The sequence below is a fragment of the Parasteatoda tepidariorum genome, chromosome 1 (genome assembly GCF_982258835.1).
Source record: "Parasteatoda tepidariorum strain Cologne lab strain chromosome 1, Ptep-v5.0, whole genome shotgun sequence".
Lineage (NCBI taxonomy): Eukaryota > Metazoa > Arthropoda > Arachnida > Araneae > Theridiidae > Parasteatoda > Parasteatoda tepidariorum.
The window spans coordinates 51676171-51697391 of NC_141755.1; the positions used below are offsets into that span (position 1 = coordinate 51676171).

A 21221-nucleotide genomic window follows, 5' to 3' on the forward strand; every position below is an offset into this window, starting at 1 on the left:
GATAGTTTATTTCAAATGTTAAAAGAGGAATTTGAAGAAGACAATGGTGTGGCAGGAAAAAGGATAATGCAAATTTTATTAAGTTCCTAAACCTGAACATTTACATTTATTGACATTATGCATGCATCGAATATTCGGCCACTATTCGGTATGCAGCCCTTCTGCCGAATATTCGGTCTGCCCAATATTTGGTCAAATATTCGGAAAAGAATTATTTGGAAAATTATTTTTCAATTAAGTTTTAATGGGGGAAATTTAATAAAGAATAATCTAAAATCATATTTTTTACATTGCATTATTAGATATAATTTTTACATGCATAGTTTTGTTAATATCAAAAACTTGTTAATTTATGTTCTGAAAGACACATGGAAAAGGAAAATTTTAAGTAAACTAGATTACTTTATACTGATTCATAAGTTATTTAAATGCTGATTTTTTCGTTGTTTTTCTCTCCTTTTTTTTAAAAAATTATACTCGGGCAAGTTATACTACTAATATACTTTTATGGTTATTTCAAAACCTTATATTTCAAAAACTGAGAACTTTTGCTTCATGTCATTTTTGTTTGTTTTTCTGTTTTAACTAAAGCGAAGCTTGTTAATAGACTAATAGACTTTATTTTTTTGTCACTTTTTTCGAGTACAGTAAAACAGATAACTAGTTACATAGAATATTGTGATTCTTAACGTTAAAGTTATATTTCAAAACAAAGAAAAAAAATTTTATGTTTCTTTTTTGATTTTTTTCAATTAACTTTTCTTTTTATCAGCGTTTTTATTACGACATCATTTTTTAAAGAGCGTTTCTAATGAGCGTTTTTCTTTTATGGTGCCTTTTTTTTAAAAATACGACAATGTGAAAAAGTTAAAATAAGATTTTTAGCGTTAAATCTACCATTTGAAAATTAAGAAGGATTTTTGTTTCGGTTTAGATCTAGATTTTTCTTTTTCAAAAAACTTATGTTTTTATAGACGTTTTTATTATGACCCGCACATTAAGAGGGCCTCTATAAGACTTTAATCTTTACTTTTTTCTTGAGAATACGGTACTAATTGAAAACATTGTAATGTTTAGCTCTAAAATTTTCTTTTAAACATTAAGATCCTTTTTTATTTTCTCTGCTTTGCTCTTGTATATAATCTTTGTTTCATTATAGTTTTTCTTATGATAGTGTTTTTAAAAGTGTTTCTGATAGACATTATCTCTTTTAATGATTTGTGGATAATTTTTTTTTCTTCAATTTCTTTTTCTTTCAAAAATACAACTTTAGTTTTTTTAATCTGAAAGCTGTTAGTCAGTTTTTTATATCTTAAATATTCATGCATTATCTTTATTATCCCAAACATTTCTATTAAAGTTTTTTTTCCCTTTACCCCCTAACAATAATACAGTTAAGTTTTGATTATTTTTTAATAATGTCTAAACTAAAAAAATGTTGCTATACGGCCGATTTATTTATTTAAGCCGAATATTCGGTATTGATCAGCGAGTGGGAAAAAAATTCTTACTTGATCAAGTAAAGTGGTCTAGTAGTTTAAGAAGTAAACATGCACATCTCAAAATGAATAAAAACTACATCAGAAATTACAACTTGATTGCCCTTAATCTTCTCTTATATTTTAATAACTTAGTTGATTTTAAAGGTACAAATTTTTTCCCCACTAAACTTCAGAATGAATATTATGACATGAAACACAAATCAATTAAAAAATAAAGGTTGTTTTAGTTCAATTTGGAATGAGAAAGTAAAGAAAAGTTGTACCTCTAAGTGTTCTTCAGGGACTATAACTTCCCCACAAGTGGTAATATTTTCACAACGTTCTTTACAATGTTGAATAGAAATATCTTCAGAAAAAAAAGCGTGATTATTAGGACACTTTCTGAAAGAGAAATGAAACATTTTGTTACTATATTGCTCTTAAAAAATGTATATTACAACACATCACAATAAACATATATGCATCCACCAAGAAAAAAGTAATGAAGCTTTACGTGTCAAAAAAGTTTTGTTTAGGAAAATATTACGGTTTAAGTTTTAACAAAAGATTTTTAAATGAGTTTCTATGACTTAATGCAACTAAGAATGAGAAGTTCTTACATAATTAAAATGAGTTAGATCTTATCAGATTAGTAATTTCAACAATTTAAAGTAATTTTCTTCAAGTAAATTTAAAATTTTATAGAATACAATGAGTGAATCGGCATTATCATCATCATGTATCGGCATTACCCTACTGACATATTACAATGTTATACGCAAAATTATAAACCATAATTAAATTGAAAATTTACCTTTATTTAGTTCGAGTTCCTGTCGTAGTTGTAGGTCATAAAGACAAGAGTTGCAATTGTTCTTTTTTTCAGTGGCGCCATATATGGCCAATAATTTGACTTCTGCCACACTTATATGTCACATCCGTTTACAGGGCGGACCCATTCATACATCCATTCATTCTCATATACAGATTATAATTTTAAACTGAACTAGAAAACTACCAATCTCTAATTCAGTACCCCAGGGGCATAGTTTGTTATGGGAACATGGAGTACTCTGTGACCCGACAGATTTAACGTGCACCAGTCACAATTTACTACACGGTGAGTCTTCAGCCAGCTGGATTCGAACTCCCCTTCAACGCTATCCCAGTCCCAATATAGTTTGAGTTTATTTGTTATTTTAAAACTGCAAGAGTACTTGTCATAAAAAAAAGGAAACAACAATTAGATAATAAGTAACCCATACCTGTTTAGTCTAATTGGAACATTCATAGGTCTTACTAATAAAGTTTTCTGCCAATATTCTAAAGCTTGTGGCAGGATTGTTGACTATAAAGAGAAGAAAAAAAACATATCTCAAATAAAGCAACATTTTTTAACTAAAAGATTAAAAAAGCATATCTCTTTTGATTGATTTAAACACTAAATTGGCTGCTTCATAATTATGTGGCTTTTTTTTAAATTTATGAATTTTAAGTCTTAACTGAGTATTTTTCCAAGGAATTAATTTTAAGTATAGCACGCAAAATAAGAAAATATCTGAATAACTTTTTTATTTTGTCCAATCATCTGATTTGCACATTAATACATCAGAAACTATATGATTAGACTAAATCAAAAGATTAGAATCTAGAGTTATGGTTCAAGGAGTATACCATAAATGCCTGTGTACTACTTCATTATTGCAGACGATATTTTACTTAACGAAATTTGACACAAGTCGTGTTTTCTTCGAATGTATGTTTTAATATAGATGTTTTTATAGGTATATTACGTTATACGCATATAAAGTTTTTATAGTATACGTTTTTAATATAAGCTTTTATATAGCTACGAATATGCACTATTCTTTTACGGATTCGTTTGACTCTCAAAGTGTGGGGTAACTCGGTCTAGAACTGCAAATAAGGTTCCAATATTTTGTTGAAAAGACTGTTAATTTTAATTTTTATATATTATATATATTACTAGAATTATTTTAATGAACAAAAAAAAATAGCACGCTTGTACACAATTATCAAATTTGTTTATAAAAGGTAAATTTATTCAGGATACTATTTTTATTTTTGTTATAATGCATTGTTTAATTAAATAATTCTCAAACTATGACTGTACAAAGAAGTACATAAAATTTCACAAAACTTTTTAAACTACGTACTTTAAAATAACAGAATCTAAAGTTTGATGGACATAGATCAAATAGTTTCTAAGCAGTAAAACTTCAAAAAAAAAAAAAAAAAAAAAAAAGCGGTAATTTTAAATTTTTATTTCTCTAGAACTATTCAAACGACTCCGTACTAAATTTAGGATTTCTTCATTTAAAATTACACAATTGAAAATGATTAAAAATGTGTATATCTTAAATTTAAAAAAAAAATGATAATGGAAAGAAGTTATTGCACTATTATCAGGCGTTAAAAACATTACAGAAAGTAAGAAATTGAAATATTGCTCACATTTATCACTTCAAATTTTTCTGGTGGTAACCTACAAATGGAAGAGAAAAATGTCACATAAAAATCTGCAGATAAAGTATAAACTCTGAAATTTAAGAAAAATTTAAAAAGCACAAAAAGTAATCATGTTTTCAATAGAAGTATCAATATTTGAATTATCGTTACATTTGTCACCCATTTATACCAACTTAAAGTGCCTAAAGTCTTTTTCGAAGTTGAAAATCATTGATTTCTAATATAGTTCCGTTAATCTCAAAAAGACAAGGGATTTTATGTTTTCTTCGATTGTGTGTGTACAATTTTTTCTCTCCCTACACATAGCTAACCATCTTTTTGTTATGTGATAATCTGAAACGAAATACAAATAAAATTATTTCATTCTAACTCTCTAAATTTAAGAGGAAGAGGGGAAAAAAAATCATAATAATCGAAACAATTTTCAAATGGGATGCTTAATAGCGAGCTCACGATTTTTTAAAAATATTAGAAAGTATTAAATAGTAATCAATTAATTAATAGTAATCGAACCAAATTCATGTTTAGTTTGAAACTGATTTAAATTAATATTTCATGAAGAGAGTAGTTAATATTTTTGAAAAAATTAATAAAACATAAATAGCTTTAAGGCTGTGCGACAAAAACCTTAATAACATCATAAAACCTTAATAACTTAATAAAATCATAATAATCGAAACAATTTTCAAATGGGATGCTTAATAGCGAGCTCACGATTTTTAAGATATTAGAAAGTATTAAAAGTAATCGATTAATTAATAGTAATCGAATCAAATTCAGGTTTAGTTTGAAACTGATTTTAAATAATATTTCATGAAGAGAATAGTTAATGTTCTTGAAAGAATTAATAAAACATAAATAGCTTTAAGGCTGGTAAGTTTTTGCTACAAAAACCTTAATAACATTTATGTATAAATATTTCTATGATTTGTGTTGAAAGTCAAATATTGAATACTATTTTTCTCAGACGATTTAAAGTATAAATGCCGAAAAGAAAATGTCTGGAGAAATATATTTTTGTTAGATGAATAAACTTTATACATGGATCACTATTTGCGAACAAAAGATTTGATGCAGACGTGTAAAGCTGTTTTAAAGTAGACAATTCTCATAAGCGGAAAAAGAAATATAAACATTCTTATAACTATTTATGTCATCAATCCTTTTTATTTCATCAGAATCCTTTTTATTTTCCTTACATTAGATTTTATTCTATTTTTTGAAGTGTTTATTATTATTTAGATTATATTGATAGTAAATTAATCTAAATTATCCCAATGCTATAACTCGAACTTAACGCAATAAATGTAATAGATAAATTGATAAAATTAAAAAAAAATTAATTTTATTAACTCGCAAAATAGAATAAAAATTCCTTTATATTTTTGATTTCATTGAGTTTATTTAAAATTCATAAAGAAGATCAGAGTTGTACCATTAAACATGTAAAATAAAATATGAAACTAAAATAAAAACTAAAACTAAATATTAAGAGGACATTTTATTTGCACAGAACTATAATTTCTGTTTAATATAATTATATTACATTATTTATTAGTTTTTTCTCACATAAATTCCGTTTTTGACATTCAGTAATCGTTTTCACCCAATGTAAAACTAAAATCGGCTCAAGATATTCAAACATATCAGATTTGTTTTTAAAAATTATGCAAGGTATCAGCAATAACAGTAATTATTATTGCAATGAGTAATAATTATATTCACACTATCATAGGTTGCTATCACTCAAATTATAATTACCGTTGTATTTGTTCAAACAATATTATTTTAAATCAAAATGTCTTACTAAATGTAGATATAGTGTGATTTTAATAATGGGTCGATACCTTAAGATGCCCCCGAGAGAAAAATAATATTTGCTGCAGGCTTACTATATACAGAGTGTCCCGTAATCACCGCCTTTAATAGGTATTTTTAGAATCCTTGTAAAAAAATAAAGTAAAAAAGTATACACATTGCACAAAGTCGTAAATTAATCAAGATCTGTTCAGACACTTCACAAGAGATGATGACGGGATAGATAGCTTCAAAATCAGATTTATTGTTTGAGAAAACTTGAAGGTGTTTCTCATAACCACCTTTCCGTTTCTCGCTGTATCCTCAAACAAGTTTTGATGTTTTGGTTCTCGTTTTTTAGACCAATTAATCGCTATAGTTTCTATTTCAACGTTTATATAATTTTTGAGCAGAAGGTCATTTGATAAATTTTTTGCTTCTAGGTCGATTTGAAAACGCAATCTAATGTTTCTATTTTTCATGCTATTTATTTTAGCCATTGCAGCATCATATAAAAAGTTTCATTTCAGAAACACAAACACAAATTCAAAACAAATTAAGATACAGAGCAGTGGCGCATAGAACGTGGATGTTGGCAGGAAATTCCTAGATTAAAAAAAGCCCCTTAAATAAAGAGAAGTGTAATCTCTCGTAGTGACGAAAAAAAATAAAGAAAGATTCATTATGTAAACCTAACTCGATATTTTAAAGTATTCTATTAACTAGAAGGAGAGATTTCAGTCAAAATGTTTACAAGCTGCATCACGCGTGTGCGTCGAACCTGATTGGATGGCAGGATGACCCACGCATGACGTCGCTTCTAAAAATCTAATTAAATTGCTGAATAGTTTCCCATACCTCAATTTACAATCTTTACAACATAAATTTAAAATATTACAAATTTACAATATTTAGAAATTTAATTCTCTGTGTTAATGTCAGCAGAAATTCTTGGTGAAAAACTAATTACTTCTAACAAAATCTCCTCAATTTTGATTTTTCTTAAATGTAAAGAACATTTACACTTAATAGGTGATTTTCTTTGAATCTTTCTCTTCAGAACTAATGCTCTTAATCCTATTATTGAATTTATTTAAATAACATACATATTCCTCATAAAATGTGGCAAATATTCAGTCGTTAAAAAACATCTCATGATAAAAAAGATAATAATAGATTAAAAGTTTTAGTGCTTAGTCATTCTCTCACTAGATAACTGAGGCTGTTGCCCCTTCGTCCCTCTCTCTGCACGCCACTGATGTTGAGTAAGAAAGGCACATCAAAAATCGTTCCTCAACAACTCTCGTAATCGCGAAAATGTCTCAAGAGACAATCTCAAGAAAACAACTCTTGTAATTAAAAAAATAAATCTAAGAAAAAATAGCCATATTTTAATTACGTTACAAGCAAAATGCCAACAAAAGCTGTGCACTTAAAAAGAAAGACAGCATATAAGATCAAAACGAAAATATAACTCAGAAAACGCAACTTTTTCTTTAGAAGAAGAAGAAGAAACAAAATAATTTCAGGAAAACCCATTATAAGAAAGCCTCAGTTTCTTCCCACTTTATTTCGTTTGTCAAAACAAAATAAGATCTCCCTCAAAAATAGTCCAACAGCGAAATGAAACAAATGAGCAAAAAGCTACTAGGACGACGGAAAAAAAAATAGCTGACCACTAATTTATTTAGAGATCTGTTGCTGACAGTTTCGAAGTTTAATTGCCTTTGAAGAAAAATAGTTTTTGGTAGAAATTGCAGTCTTTGGTACCAAAAGGATTATTCATCTTTTTTTGGCATTTTTATTCCGTTTTCAACAAGGGAACAATAAATTCTCGTCACCTCAGTCAAGCTTATAGCTCGTTTCTGCTGATGACGCGTCGCTGTTAAACGAAATGGAATTGTTTTTTCTGTCTCTAACAAAATATGTCTTCTACTGTGACTGCAACTTGTTATACAGTTCATTACTTTAGTTTTTCGAAATAATAATTACTGTTACTTGGAAATCAGCCGCAAAGAATAATTTGTAAAAATGCAACGGAAATAGTGCAAGGGAAATAGAAGAATACAGGAAGTTTATTTGCTATGTGGATTTCAAAGAATTCGTTTCAAACACAATTAAAAAAAAGGAATATATTGGGAATCTGAAAATGTCCTACCGAATTAGAAAAATAATTATTTTGGCATCGTTATAAGAGTTACATGATTGATGTTTATACTAAAAATGAAACTAAAAATTTAAATTTTCAGTTAATAGCGAGTGGCGGATATACTCTAATAACTTTGTAGCCACGCTTTCCTCAAACCTAATAGGTCCGATATCGAAATGTCCTTTACATTTAATAGCCACTTATAAGAGTTTTTTTTTTTTTTTGCTGAAATTAAATTATATTTTTAACAAAAATTCATAGTAGAAATAATTTACGGATATAAAAAGTTAATTTAATAATAAAAATAATATAAATATGTGACAAAATTTACTTACATATTCTGACTTGAAAGAACTTTATTTAAAAATATTCTAAGAGAAATATATTTTATATATATTATAGCTTTGAACTGTAAATTAGAACTCTACTTCCACATGAATCGTTCCATCACAAACTAATGGATTGTGAAGGATCAAAATTTTGAATAGAGACATTGAGCTCTAGAAATGAAAATTCTGTTTTCCAGATTCTTTCTATTTTTTATTATTTTATTTTATAACCGTCATTGAACAGCCGACCCAATTTTGTATACGACTACTAATGTTCAACTCCGTAGCCTTGTAATTTTAAACCCAATCTAGAAGACAGGGAAACTTCTGGATCAAGTATTGGGGGGAAATTGCCTTCGTGAAGGACTTTTTTGATGGAACTAAGCCGTATTTGTGTTACATGGAGAGGAAAACTACGAAAACCTCCCACGGTTAGCCTGGCGGCAAAGGGAATTACATCCGTCTACCACTGAGAATGTTTCACGTAAGCACTGTGTCCTGCGCAAGCCGGATGCGGAATTCTTATCGACCAGCCAGCGCTGGGATTCGAACCCGGTTCATCTCATTGGAAGGCAAGCACTCTACCACCTGCGTCATCAAGGTTCATTCTTTCTGCATTGATGATTAAACGATTGATCATTAAACGATTCATTGATGATTAAACGAAACATTAAACGATTTTTGGAAGAAGAAAAAAAAAACGATGGGAAAAAGTAATTCGTAGCTTATATAATTTATGCCGCCACTATTTTTTTTTTTAACACGCCACGTGGCTAACGGTTATTTTCAGGTCTTACTAAATTGTGAAACTACAGTCTATCTTCGTAATATAAAAGAAGAAACATATTGATTAAATTAATTAAAGACAAATAAAGAGTTATACCTGTAAACACTTTTGTCATAAAATTTTTTTATTCTAAGGGGTTGAGAAATACTTCTTTTACGAACTATATGATGTGGTTCCAAATGGACGTGTTGGACCTGAAAAAAAAAAAAAAAAAAAGCGAATGTCATGAGAGAAAAAAAGGAAGAAACAAAAATGGTTAGCACTGAATAATAATCCTTTTGAACATTCAAAATCAAACATTGAATATAAAAAATCATTCGTAGGGTCATATCAATTAATATTCGTTCATTTGTTCGACCTCTCGCATTTCTTTGAATATATTATACTGAAACTATTTCTTAAATTCTAAAATTTCGTTCCTTGATGACATTCCAGATGGGATTTTTTGACGTTTTTAAACAAGTGTTTCCCTTTAAAAAAAATCTCAAAAACTAAAAATATCCAAAAAGATAGCATTAATTAAAAGTATCCTGTTAAGAGATCAAGTTCATAAAATATATTTTATTATACAAAAATAACAAAGAATACAGTGAAAAGCAACTAAAAAAAAAGCTAGTTTTTCAGAGGAAAACATAGAGATAATGTGACAGTAGGAAAAAAATCTAATTACATATAAAAGAAAAGCAAAGTCAATTTTCTTAGATCAAATTAGCGAATTATAAAAAAAATAAAAAAATATGTACAGATTAAGTCCATCATCGATCAGGTAATTTCATCGAAAACCTACTGAGAGCAGGAAAATATTATGTAATATTTTTAAGAAAATATTTCTGGGGAAAAATTAGCGACTAAAAACATAATACAGTCAAACAAAAAAAATAGAATATAAAAAATAACATTATTAAACAAAATGCTTACAAAAAGATAAAACTGCTGTGAAGTGATGATTTACAAAACTTCCTTATAACAATTTAGAACAATGAAAATTATATTTAAATAGTACATTAAATGCAGCTCACGCAAAAAAATTAAATTATGCTTTTGCTGCACGGTGGATGTTTTAGCTACTTATTGCACAATATTTAAAATACCATTTTTCTTTTTAACTTCTTAAGTTTTATCGCTACTGTTAAAGTTAAATAGAAAGTATGGTAGAAGATTCCATTTAATTATAGCAAATATACGCGTTCCAGTCTAATATTATTTAAATAAAGGACTAAATGTAAAAATAAAGATTAGTAAGAAGAAACGTTAAATGTAATATTGGCAGAGCTGGAATAGGCTATAACGCTACAATAATACGCACTTAAAGAAACGGTGTAATAAACTAGGTTTGACGAAGAAAATAAGACAAAGAAAATAAGACAAAGATAACTGAGGCGTCTTGGGAAAGGTAAATATCTTGATGGGCATTGAACAGTACAAATCAAATAATTTCTTAGTTAATCAAACAATCTTTTAAACTGGAACTAATGAAAGATAATTTTTTTCCCCTTTATATAGCGGTATTTTTTTGAAAAATTAATGAACCCTCAAAAGATTTTTTCAGACATTAGAAAATCAATTGCTTAACATAAAACCCAATTTTAAGATTTATTGATAAAATAATGAAAAAAATTCATTCACACTTAATGTTTCTGAATTAATTTTTCGTTTTTTCGAATGTTTTCTTCGTTTCGAGAGTTTTTTTCGTTTTGTCCCTTTACACCTGCTAATCGTCCGGATGATCTTTTAGGGTTCCATGACTGAAAAAAATTGGGAACCGTTGATATAAAAAAAGTTTCGAAAAAAAAGTTTTGAAAAAAAAAAAAAATTCGAAAAAGAGTAGTGTTGGTCTTAAAACAAAATGCATTTCTCATGCATAAGAAGAAAACAAAATCCATTTTATTTGATAGAATGATCAATTCCACACTAAGTACACAATTACGTTTAAAAAATATATAACATCGCGGCAAGAAGTAGTTAATTTTTCGGGCTCACATCAAAATCGAATTGTATATTAAAAAATTCATTTTGATCGCCTTTACTTACTCTTTAAAAGCTTCCTACAACACATCTCAGATGTCGTCTACTACAAATACCTCTTCCATCATTTTTCAGAAAGAAAACCTCTAAACTCAACTCTTCCTTCAAATTGACCACAGTTATCCCAGTCCACCCCATATTGGACACATCCCCATGGTTGCGTGATTCCCATATAATTTTTTGCTCAGATAGTTTCGGTAGTGTATTTGCTCGATGTGGGGCGGATGTTCGATCAGGGCGTATCAATCATTCCAAAATGGATGGGCAGGGATAGAGTGCACCTAGGGCGTGGACATTTATTTATACACTTTTTTTTTTACTTTTTAGGTGAATTCGTGCTCTATTTATCACATTAGAGGTGAATTTTTCCTTCTTCTTCTTCAATTTGATGAATTCATTCGAGTCATATTTATTTCCATTATTTTTTGACAATCTGTATCTGCTATAAGTGTTCAGAATTTCATCGTTGTGAATTATGGCGAAGTGAGCAGACGATTCATAGAATAAATGGGCTGCAGAAAATTATTTTTTATATCCGTATCTCTATCAGTTTAGTAAGTCAAAAAAAAAGTAAAGAATTTAAATTCTTTTTATCGAATATTAATTACATTAATTTGAATATTCCTTTTACTGATAAGATTGAAAGTAGATTTTAATGACACAAGAGTTGTATTAACCCTGAACGGTACTCAGAAATAAAGGGGTTATAAACATAGTATGGCACAAAAAACAGTATGGAAAAAATATGAGTAAGTAAATATAATAAGAGAATGTAATATCATTTAGTACAGTGTTTCCCAAACTTATGACTTTTGTGTACCCTTTGCAAATTTTTCGTAACGCTGTGTACCGCTAATAAAAAAAATTTGCACAAAAAATAAGAATCCCAACTGGCTGTTAACACTACTAATTATTAAGTGTTAACTCTACAAAAAATAGTCAATAGAAATATATGTAACAGCAAATTTTCATGGCTAGCTTTGTTTTTAATTTTTTTTTTTTTTTAAATTTTAGTTCGTTGCAAGATAATTCGCATGAGAACGCATACCCCCACTAAACTGTCCCCGTACCACTGGGGGTACGCGTACCACACTTTGGGAAACACTGATTTAGTAGGACGCATCGGGGTAGTGGAATCTGTATCTACCCGCATATTCTGAGGGGTGCATATGTATAAGAAAAAATGGGAAAATAATTTATTTAAAGATTCTGTCAAGCGAAAGACTTTCAGAAAAATTTGCACAGATGTTTCCACGCAATTTCAAAAAAGTAAAAATTAAAAATTGTACGGTTAAACGTTTTCAACAATTTGAGCACTATATACTGTCAATTTAAATGAAAAAAAAAAATAATGTGAATGATTCTTACTTAGAACTTAAAAACATAAATACCCCGAAATCACAGTTTACAAGCAATATATCTTAAGAAACAGTAGTAGACGTAACTACGTGGAAATCTACTAGGATCCTTAAACACGCAAAATTTTTGTTATTAACAATAGAACTGTTAAAAAAAAGTTAGCTACTATTCATTTAGGTTTTAAAATATATCCAATTATTTTAGAAACAAAAGCACATATTTATTTTTTCACCATAAGTTACTATTTTGTCATTTTTATATATATTTTTTATCTTGCGATAATTCCAATGATTTGGATTAAATGTTTTTTACTAGTTTTATGTTTTAAAACACTCTCAACTGATGCTATCGTGTCAGCCAATAAAGTAAAATCATCACTAATAATGGCCACATTGTAAGGTTGAAAAGTATCTTGTTAGATTTGTAGTTAAAATTCTAATAGTTTGTCAAAAAATGATAGTTGTGTATTTTCATCCAAAACGGAGTTATAAATAGTACAACATATATTAGTATCTCTCTATACTAAAAAATTGTAATTAATCGTAATTAAAAAATCGTAAGGGCCGCCGTTGCTTTGAATGTTTAACTTAACGTTGCATTTTGATTTGCTATATAAAAACTATTAAACTAAGAAACTAGATGTTACTAAGATGCGTAGAAAAATGTGCAGAGCTTACAATGGAATAAAAAGCATTCGATTATTAGTTTAGGAATCGTTAGCTAATAAACTTGAAGAAAAAAATGTCATGCGAGCAGCTCAGAAGGCCTTAGGTATTATACAAAGCTGGAAAGACTATTTTTGATAGGGCTTTTTTTTTTTAAATGGAAATTTAGATTGGTTCAAAAGTTACTGCAATTTTAAGAGCTCTTTTAAGCATTTTTTCTTATTGCTGCTTTACGTTGCGTTTTATTTTGCGGCAAAAAATAAATATAAATAAATAAATAAAATAAAAAAACTATTAAGATTTAGAAGCTTGAAATTACGAAGTGCGTGAAAAAATATACAATGAGTTCGTTGAAATAAAAAAAAATTTACGATTCAATTATTAGTTCTAGAATTATTAACGTTGGAAAGAAGAAAAATAATTTTTGACCGATCTATAGCTTGCATAAATGTCACTACAGAGTTGAAATATAACATGCTGACCATTTTAAATTATAAAATTAATGAGTTTTTTTTTTCTTTTTCGAAATTCCAATTCGAAAGTTTTTGGAATTTTAATTGCTTTTTTGCAATTTTTTTCTTCAAATAACAATTATATAATATAAGCTCGCCCTTGAATTGATGTCAAAAGTAACAAAAAAAAAAACAGGAATTTAAATTTAAAAAAATAAGAGAGAGAGATTAGATGTTGCCACACACAAATCTTAACATTTACATCGAAATTTCTTAAAAATTTCAATACTGAAGGGAGATAAAATATTTTTTAATGCGAACTATTATATGATACAAGGTTATCGTTAGATATTGTTAACAAGTAAAATTACTTCTCATTTATGACTTCTTTTTCTGTCCTACATTCTGTGTGAAGTTGAATTTTTTTTTTTCTTCAAGTAGAGTTGATTGTTTTTTAAATTCTTACGATTGACATATTTATAAAATCTTTATCTACATTTATGGGAAAAAAGTAAAATTACTTCTCATATAAGTATTTCAGGTGTATTTCTAAGTTAAAATGTTTTTTTCAAGTACAGTCGATTGTTTGTCAAATACAAGTATGCTTCCATTTTGCTTCGATTAACACTTTAATAAAATGTGCTGACATAAAGTTATAATCATTTTATATTTTATAAGAAAAATGATCTTTATTTATCGATTTTTAAGAAAGAAAAAAAAAACAATGATGAATGAGAAGCAATCACGGGGGCTGGTGAGCAGAGCGAACAGGGGGCTCAGCCCCCTAATTAAATAAAAAGCAAACCATGAGCTTTTAGACTTAATATTTGGGGTTAAAAAAACCTAGGAGAATTTATTCCAATTAAATTTTTATTGTTACATTTTTCCAAAATTGAGTCTTCATTATTATACATTATTGATGAAAATACTAGGTATCAATATTCTGAATTTATACTCAAATTCGTAACCCAAAACAATAACTATAGGTGAAAATAAAACATATGGGAAGAAAAAATATTATTTTTAAGACAAATGGGTAATAACTCCATTTAAAATTTAAACTACTTTCGTCAAGTACAAGTAGTTAAACTATCAAGGTTATAAACGAACGTCATACTGACAAGATTTTCGAAAATTTAAAACAAAACGTCTTAACTAATAAAACAACGAGCTCTTCATCGATATAATTCCCAAATGTAGCGATTCTACTTAACTATTAATTACTTTACGTCAAGACATACGAGTGGAATATCAATAACCTCGCCCGAATAACAGTAGAACAACTTAATTACGAACGTCAAAAATCAGCGAAGTGCTGTCTTCATGACCTTCAAGGCGTGGTTGGAATAAAATCAGTCAAGTTACGCAGCACAAGATTGGGTCCAGACTGCTTTTGGTCAGCAAACTGACCTGTCCTTTAGAAAAATGGATTAGTCTTGCAGATCAAAGAGGAAAAGATTCGTTTTAAAAAAAATAGAAGAGATTACCTTGACACAAGACACGTATCGAATTGAGTACAGGGCCGTGTTTTTGCGAAACGCTTATAGAAAGTGGTCTTCTGACATGTAAGAGAAATTGAGTAAGGGTGTTCGGAACAGGTAAGAAGGACCTTGTCATTCATCTCGAGATATTTTAATTGAGAGTAAAGAATTACACATGACTGCGTGATGGCAATGGGACGTAGGATGAAATGAAAGTTATAGATGAGGTTATTATGTCAAACGTTTGATTTTTTTTTTTTTAAATCATATAAATAACAATTTATTACCAAACTAAAACGATTAAAACTTTCAAAATATTTTCAAATAAAATTATTTAATTCTTAATTGATTTCTGTAAAAAAATAAAAGTTATTATACTCATTTAGTTCTACCACAGTATATTATTTTCCCTATATTGGAAGGATTTTTTTCTCAATTTGACTTAATTCTTCAATGGAAACATAGAAAAGTTTTACAATTATCATAGAAATACCAATGCACATTGTAAAAAAGCAGTTTTTTGCACTAATTGTATCACTATAAACAATAAGTAAAACTTAAAACACATGACCTTCGAATGAGAAAACGAAAAAAAAGAAGAAAAAATTAAACATGCATCATGCATGATCCACACACGCTTTGTAGAATAAATATGAAGTCTTAAGAACATGTTCTTTTTTAAACTCAAGTCAAGGCTAAAATTGGAACATTGTAGTATTTAACTTTGGCCATGTTTGTTGTTATTTGGCCATATTGATTTATTGCCCATTTTTGTTGCTCGACCATTAATTTTTGTTTACAAAAATAACTTTTCTTGTATCACACAGAGTATACTCTTAAGGTCCAAAAAGTATTTGTCAGTAGATTAGGCTTATAATAAACATGAGGTAACTACAACAATAATGTTAATAAACAAATTTATTAAAAATCTATCAGGTTTTTCCAAATTTAATTTTTTAAATCTATAAATGAGACAAAGAACAACACATTCAAAACTTTAAAGATGATAGACTTATAATAGATAACAAGTAGCAACGGCACTCATGTTAATCAGCAGCATTGTGATTACTTCATCACGTATTTTTTACCTCTTTTAATTTACCTATTACTCAGTTGGGTACTCGCACTTCAAGAAGATCACGGATACCCATACATATAACATATGACTTCAACGTCAGCTGATCGTTTATAAGCAAAATAGCTTGTTAAAGTCGAGCTCAGTTTCTCCATATAAATTAGAATGTTAATAAAAGGGAGGGAAGTTTATTAAATACAACGCCGTATCGCATATCGAATTTGTGGAAATATGATTCTTTCACGTCTGCGTCTTTTCCTTAAAATAGATTTTTCTATTTGTTTGTGTTTTTTATAGTAACCGTGACACATTTTTACTTTGTGTACCTGGCAGCTTTGATCCATAATAAGATTATGTCCTGCATGGCTTCATGCTTGTCTTTTGTGTTAAATAAGAAATATATAGTGAAAGAATTGAAATCTTTATGAAAGAATATAGAATGTGTATTTTAAGTGAATTGATACTTGACGGGCTTGGCTTACTCAAAATAGAATGGAAAGAACAGTTGGTAACGAAAACAAATGCCACGTTTCAACTACACGTCAGGATCGAGATACCAGAACTACGTCACTTGCAGGTATCATATTAAGCACTTTTACTTTGTTAACTTCCATTTTATTTCTTAAAGTTTATCTATTTATGTAAGCTATAAGTTAATTCTATCATCTTGATATCTGCCAGTTTTAGGCTTCGAACATTTACGGTTAAAGAGATAGATCCAGTTTATTATTAATACTAACTGGCCAAAATTAATAATAACCGCTTATCTAGGTCAAAGTGAGAAATAAAAAGAGGAGATTTCCGTATCGTGATCTGTGCAGAATAACTTCCGGGCAGCGGCCTGCGAGAGATCAAAAAAAAAAAAAAATTCACAGAAAGGGACCAAGTTGAAGGGTATAACTCGTAGCTACCCCCTGGCAAACAACTGTAAAAAAAAAAAAAAAAAAAAACTGTTTAAAATTAATTTGGGGATTTGGCGAATGTAGTTGGCGTGGCAGATCACGATACAGAACAGAAATATATTCCCAATAAAAATGCAAAAGAATGACAGCGACCGAACTTCATTGGTTATTATTAGTAATAACCGGTTAATGTGATAAATTTGCTTATTCGATTTACCGCCTTATTCGATTAATATTGACTAGTTAGTATTAATAATAACTGACTATTCTTACTCACCATAATATATATATACACATATGATGTTACTTGATGCTCTTTTTTTAAAAGTTGCAACTCTCAATCAACATGATTTTCATGCTCGCGTGATGAGAAAAAAAAAAGAATATTGAAATGAAAGGCTTCAAAGTCATTCTGTGGTTGATTTCTAAATTTTTCTAAATTCTGTGATTCCAGCATCCCTACAAGCATATTTAATACGAATCTTTCACTTCTATCCCAATATAATTTTTTAAAACTATTTATGAGACAAAGAACACATTCCACATTGAGTTCATATGCCCAACCTCTAAAGAGAAATATTTCAGATGAAACGAGACGGAAATAAGAAGCATCTAAAGTCCTCAAATCCCATTCCAACAAGACCATAACAATAAATATCGCCAAGATATATGGCTGCAAGAGTTTTCACAGAGATTGGCCCCAAAGAATTCCCGTAGGGCCAGAAAACGAATTTATTAAACGTCCTAAAAATACCCGCCCTTTCTCTCCTTATGTTTAAAAAAAATTGCAACAAGAAGATCAAGATTACACTCTGCCGTTAGAATGGTCCAAATACATAAAACACACGACGTTATATGTAACAAATAGATGTAGTATGTTTCTTTTATTCGAAAAACTAGAATGACGGATAAAGAAAAAGTAATGCTGTACTAGGATTTGACAGGTTAAGGATTACTGATTTTTAAATTTAAAAAAAAAAATTATATATATATCATGTGGATAATTTATAAGCATATAACTTGAAACCAATTCCGAAAGTGTTAATGTTTAAATTTAAAGAGATATCAAGAACAATCATAGAAAATCCACAATATATTCTTTAATGAAAATAGATTGTTGGTATTTTTATGAAATGTGAAAGTATTTTCCGAGAAGATTAACATTTCAAGCATATCGTAATTAAAATAAGAGAAGTGCACGCTCTATTTTTGCGTACTCAGAGTTACTAGCATATGATGTTTTAGCCCCCTTCCACAATAGCCAAGTTTTTCATACTTATTGAATATTATTATAATTTGAAACCCAAATTATGACAATAAAAAATAAATGTAAAGCAATTTAATTTCTAACATATCGAATATTTGCTACATATATACCATCCGAAGTAAGAGAAGTTTGTAATTGCATACATTTATCAAAAAATGCTGTAAAATTTACATAAGGAACATGAAGATTTATGCCAGATTAAAATATAACCTTTAATTCATAAAAAAAAAATTAGTCATAAAATTAATATTGATCTTAATTTTTTAAATTTAAAGTTGAACTGAATTTAAAGTTACATTTAAACAGGGAAGTGCTATTTCTTTCTGTTTGTAATCTCAAATTTTTACCATACTAAGCAATTTATTTTAACTTCATTTATTTTTTACAACATGGCAATTATTAATGGCATAGCATTTTCATAAAATTTATTTTTTGACAGTAAAAACTATCTCTCATAATTGTTGGTCCTTTTTAAAAACACCAAAAGATTTTTATTCAAATTCTGGCGCTTCGATGAGATAATTTTTTTCTGAATAAACTAAACGTTTTATTCAAATCACCATGAATTAAAACTTACAAATGAAACTTTTGCGTAAAACTAGAAAAATAAAACGTCAAGTGTATTATTATCCGCAATAACACAAGATTTAACCATTTAAAAGAAAAGGTAAACATTTCTCTGATAAAAATAAGCTCGCTTAATAACCAACAGCGATTTTCAACAAAAGCTCATAAACTCAACCAACCTCGAAAGAAATAGAGTTCGAAATTTCATAGTTCATAAAATATTATGTATCCAGAGAAGAGCAGCTCATTTAAGAGCAATTACGCGAACACAAAGTTGGTGCAAAATAACGTATCTAACGTCGCAAACTACAAACAACTTGTGTCAGTGGAGAACATTAGATTTGAGCTGAAATTACGGTTATCTGATGGAGATACCGTGAATGGAGCTTTAATTAAACGACAGAGAACATCTGACTTTAAGGTTGGTTGCATAATGGTATTCAAACTAGTGACGTCATTACATTCTAGGAATCGCAGGAGGGGGCGATCAATGTAAACCCACTTTTCACTATGGTATGCAGAAAATGAACATAGAATACAGTGCATATGACGGAATGAAAATAATAGAACTTGGAATTAATAGCACAACTAATTATATTCAATAAGAATACTTAGATTACCTAAGAATTAACGGAGTGGTTCTGTTTTTAAAAATTCAATGTATCAGCTTTGAAATAGATCGACGCAACCAGGAAAACGGACCTTTCACAAATTATTTTATTGTAAAAATGGACCCTTCACAAAATATTTTACCTTAAAAGCAAACTTTTCACACTATTTTTCATCTTAAAATTGAAACTTTCCCAAAATTCTGCTGAAAAACGGAATCGACGAAGCATTTAAAACTTCAACTCATTGAAAGGCAGGTTTACCGTGTTCTTCATATAAACAGGATCTAATTTTACCACATTTTCAAAATCAAGATTCTCGGAGAAAAGAGCCCGATTCTATGGTTATTTTCAATTCAAAAATGAGAACCAGCGTAGTATTTTTTTTTTTTTAACGAAACTACATACCATTTTATGACTATAGACACCAATTTCAGTTCAGCGGGTTTAGTAGTTATTTTGTAATTAATATATAAAATCGCTCGATTAGCCAGGCCACATAAAACACAGTTTTCCTATCTCGGCTAATGACGTCAGAATGCAGGATCAATACGACTACCATCACCTTCCGATACAGTGAAAGCACGTGGCTGGACCTAGTAGAACATTCATAAAAATTCTAACTCTAAGCACTTACAAAAAGTATTGTTTTATGCCACGTTGCAATAGCTTAATATTCAACACACCATATAAAATATTTTTAGTGTACCAAAAGGAGAAAAATAACAAGAATGGTGCAAAACCATCAACCGTGATAACAATAAAATAAAAAAAAAGTGCACTTCTGAAATTTAATTATTTTGCTGCAAAGAACATTTTACAGTAGTTAGTAATATTTTTATTTTACAAGTCTTCAACTCAGTAATATTTTTAAAAAAAAGAGAAAGCGAAGACTAATGCGTTGTTTCTTTTTCTGGTATTTACAACATAGTAGCAAACCATACTAGCGCGTTGTGTAAACGCTAAACATACCATCACTTTACAATACGTTACAATACAATATACAATAATCGGTCTTTTGAACGGTACATAATACCATACTATCATGTTTTGCCTAAGGAACATTTGTTATAATAGTCAATGTCTAGATATCTGCCTCAAGGTAACAATGTCTCGTATGATTTCATATTTCTTATTTTTTCTAAAGACGCCGGACACTGTACATAATTTCCAACTTTGCCGGTAATATAGATGAGATGTAAGAAACAAAATCGTTTTCTAACTCATCTTTACTATATAGTACTTACTTGATGTTACCAGTTTACAAAAATGTTGCCAATTTAAAAATAAAAATTTAGTATTATTTAAACAGCAGAGAGCGAGAAACAAGAATTAAAATGGTTAAATGGCTTTTGGATCTTAAATCTATAACTGTTTTGATAAATTAGCAATTTTAAACAATGCACAGTGCAAGAAAAAAAAAACCCAACCTGAATAACTTTTGATCTAATGATGATCGGATCTTCACGTTTGAAAACTCAATCTTAATGGCTCGAGGGGGTGATCTCAAATATGCTGATTAATAAGTGCAAACGATATTTTAAGTTACGAAATCAGGCACAAAAACGTACTTTCTCTGACCCCCAAAACGTAGAGGGTAGCCGCAATCTGAGAAATATGATCCCAATAGTTTGGTCAAAAGAGCACTCCAAAGTTTTGATCCCTTAATGTTAATTTTACTTTTTGCGTATATCTCGAGAACCTTTTAAGCGAATTAAAAAATTTTTACACTCAATTTCAAAATTCGTTAAGCCAAAGATAATTCCATGCAAAAAATAGCGTTTAGT

At 28.9% G+C, this 21221-nt stretch overlaps 1 protein-coding gene across 3 annotated transcripts in view; it reads right to left on the reverse strand.

Moving 5' to 3' along the window:
• The window catches only part of Invadolysin (leishmanolysin-like peptidase, invadolysin), a 205456-nt gene that overhangs the window by 23879 nt on the left and 160356 nt on the right, over positions 1-21221 (reverse strand). For all 3 annotated transcript variants that reach the window (XM_087163711.1, XM_071179858.2, XM_087163715.1), the window contains exons 2-5: positions 9130-9227; positions 3957-3987; positions 2747-2829; positions 1766-1883 (exon numbers count right to left, since the gene is read on the reverse strand). In XM_087163711.1, coding sequence (XP_087019837.1) covers positions 1766-1883; positions 2747-2829; positions 3957-3987; positions 9130-9227 — 330 coding nt within the window. The remainder of the gene's footprint in view (positions 1-1765; positions 1884-2746; positions 2830-3956; positions 3988-9129; positions 9228-21221) is intronic.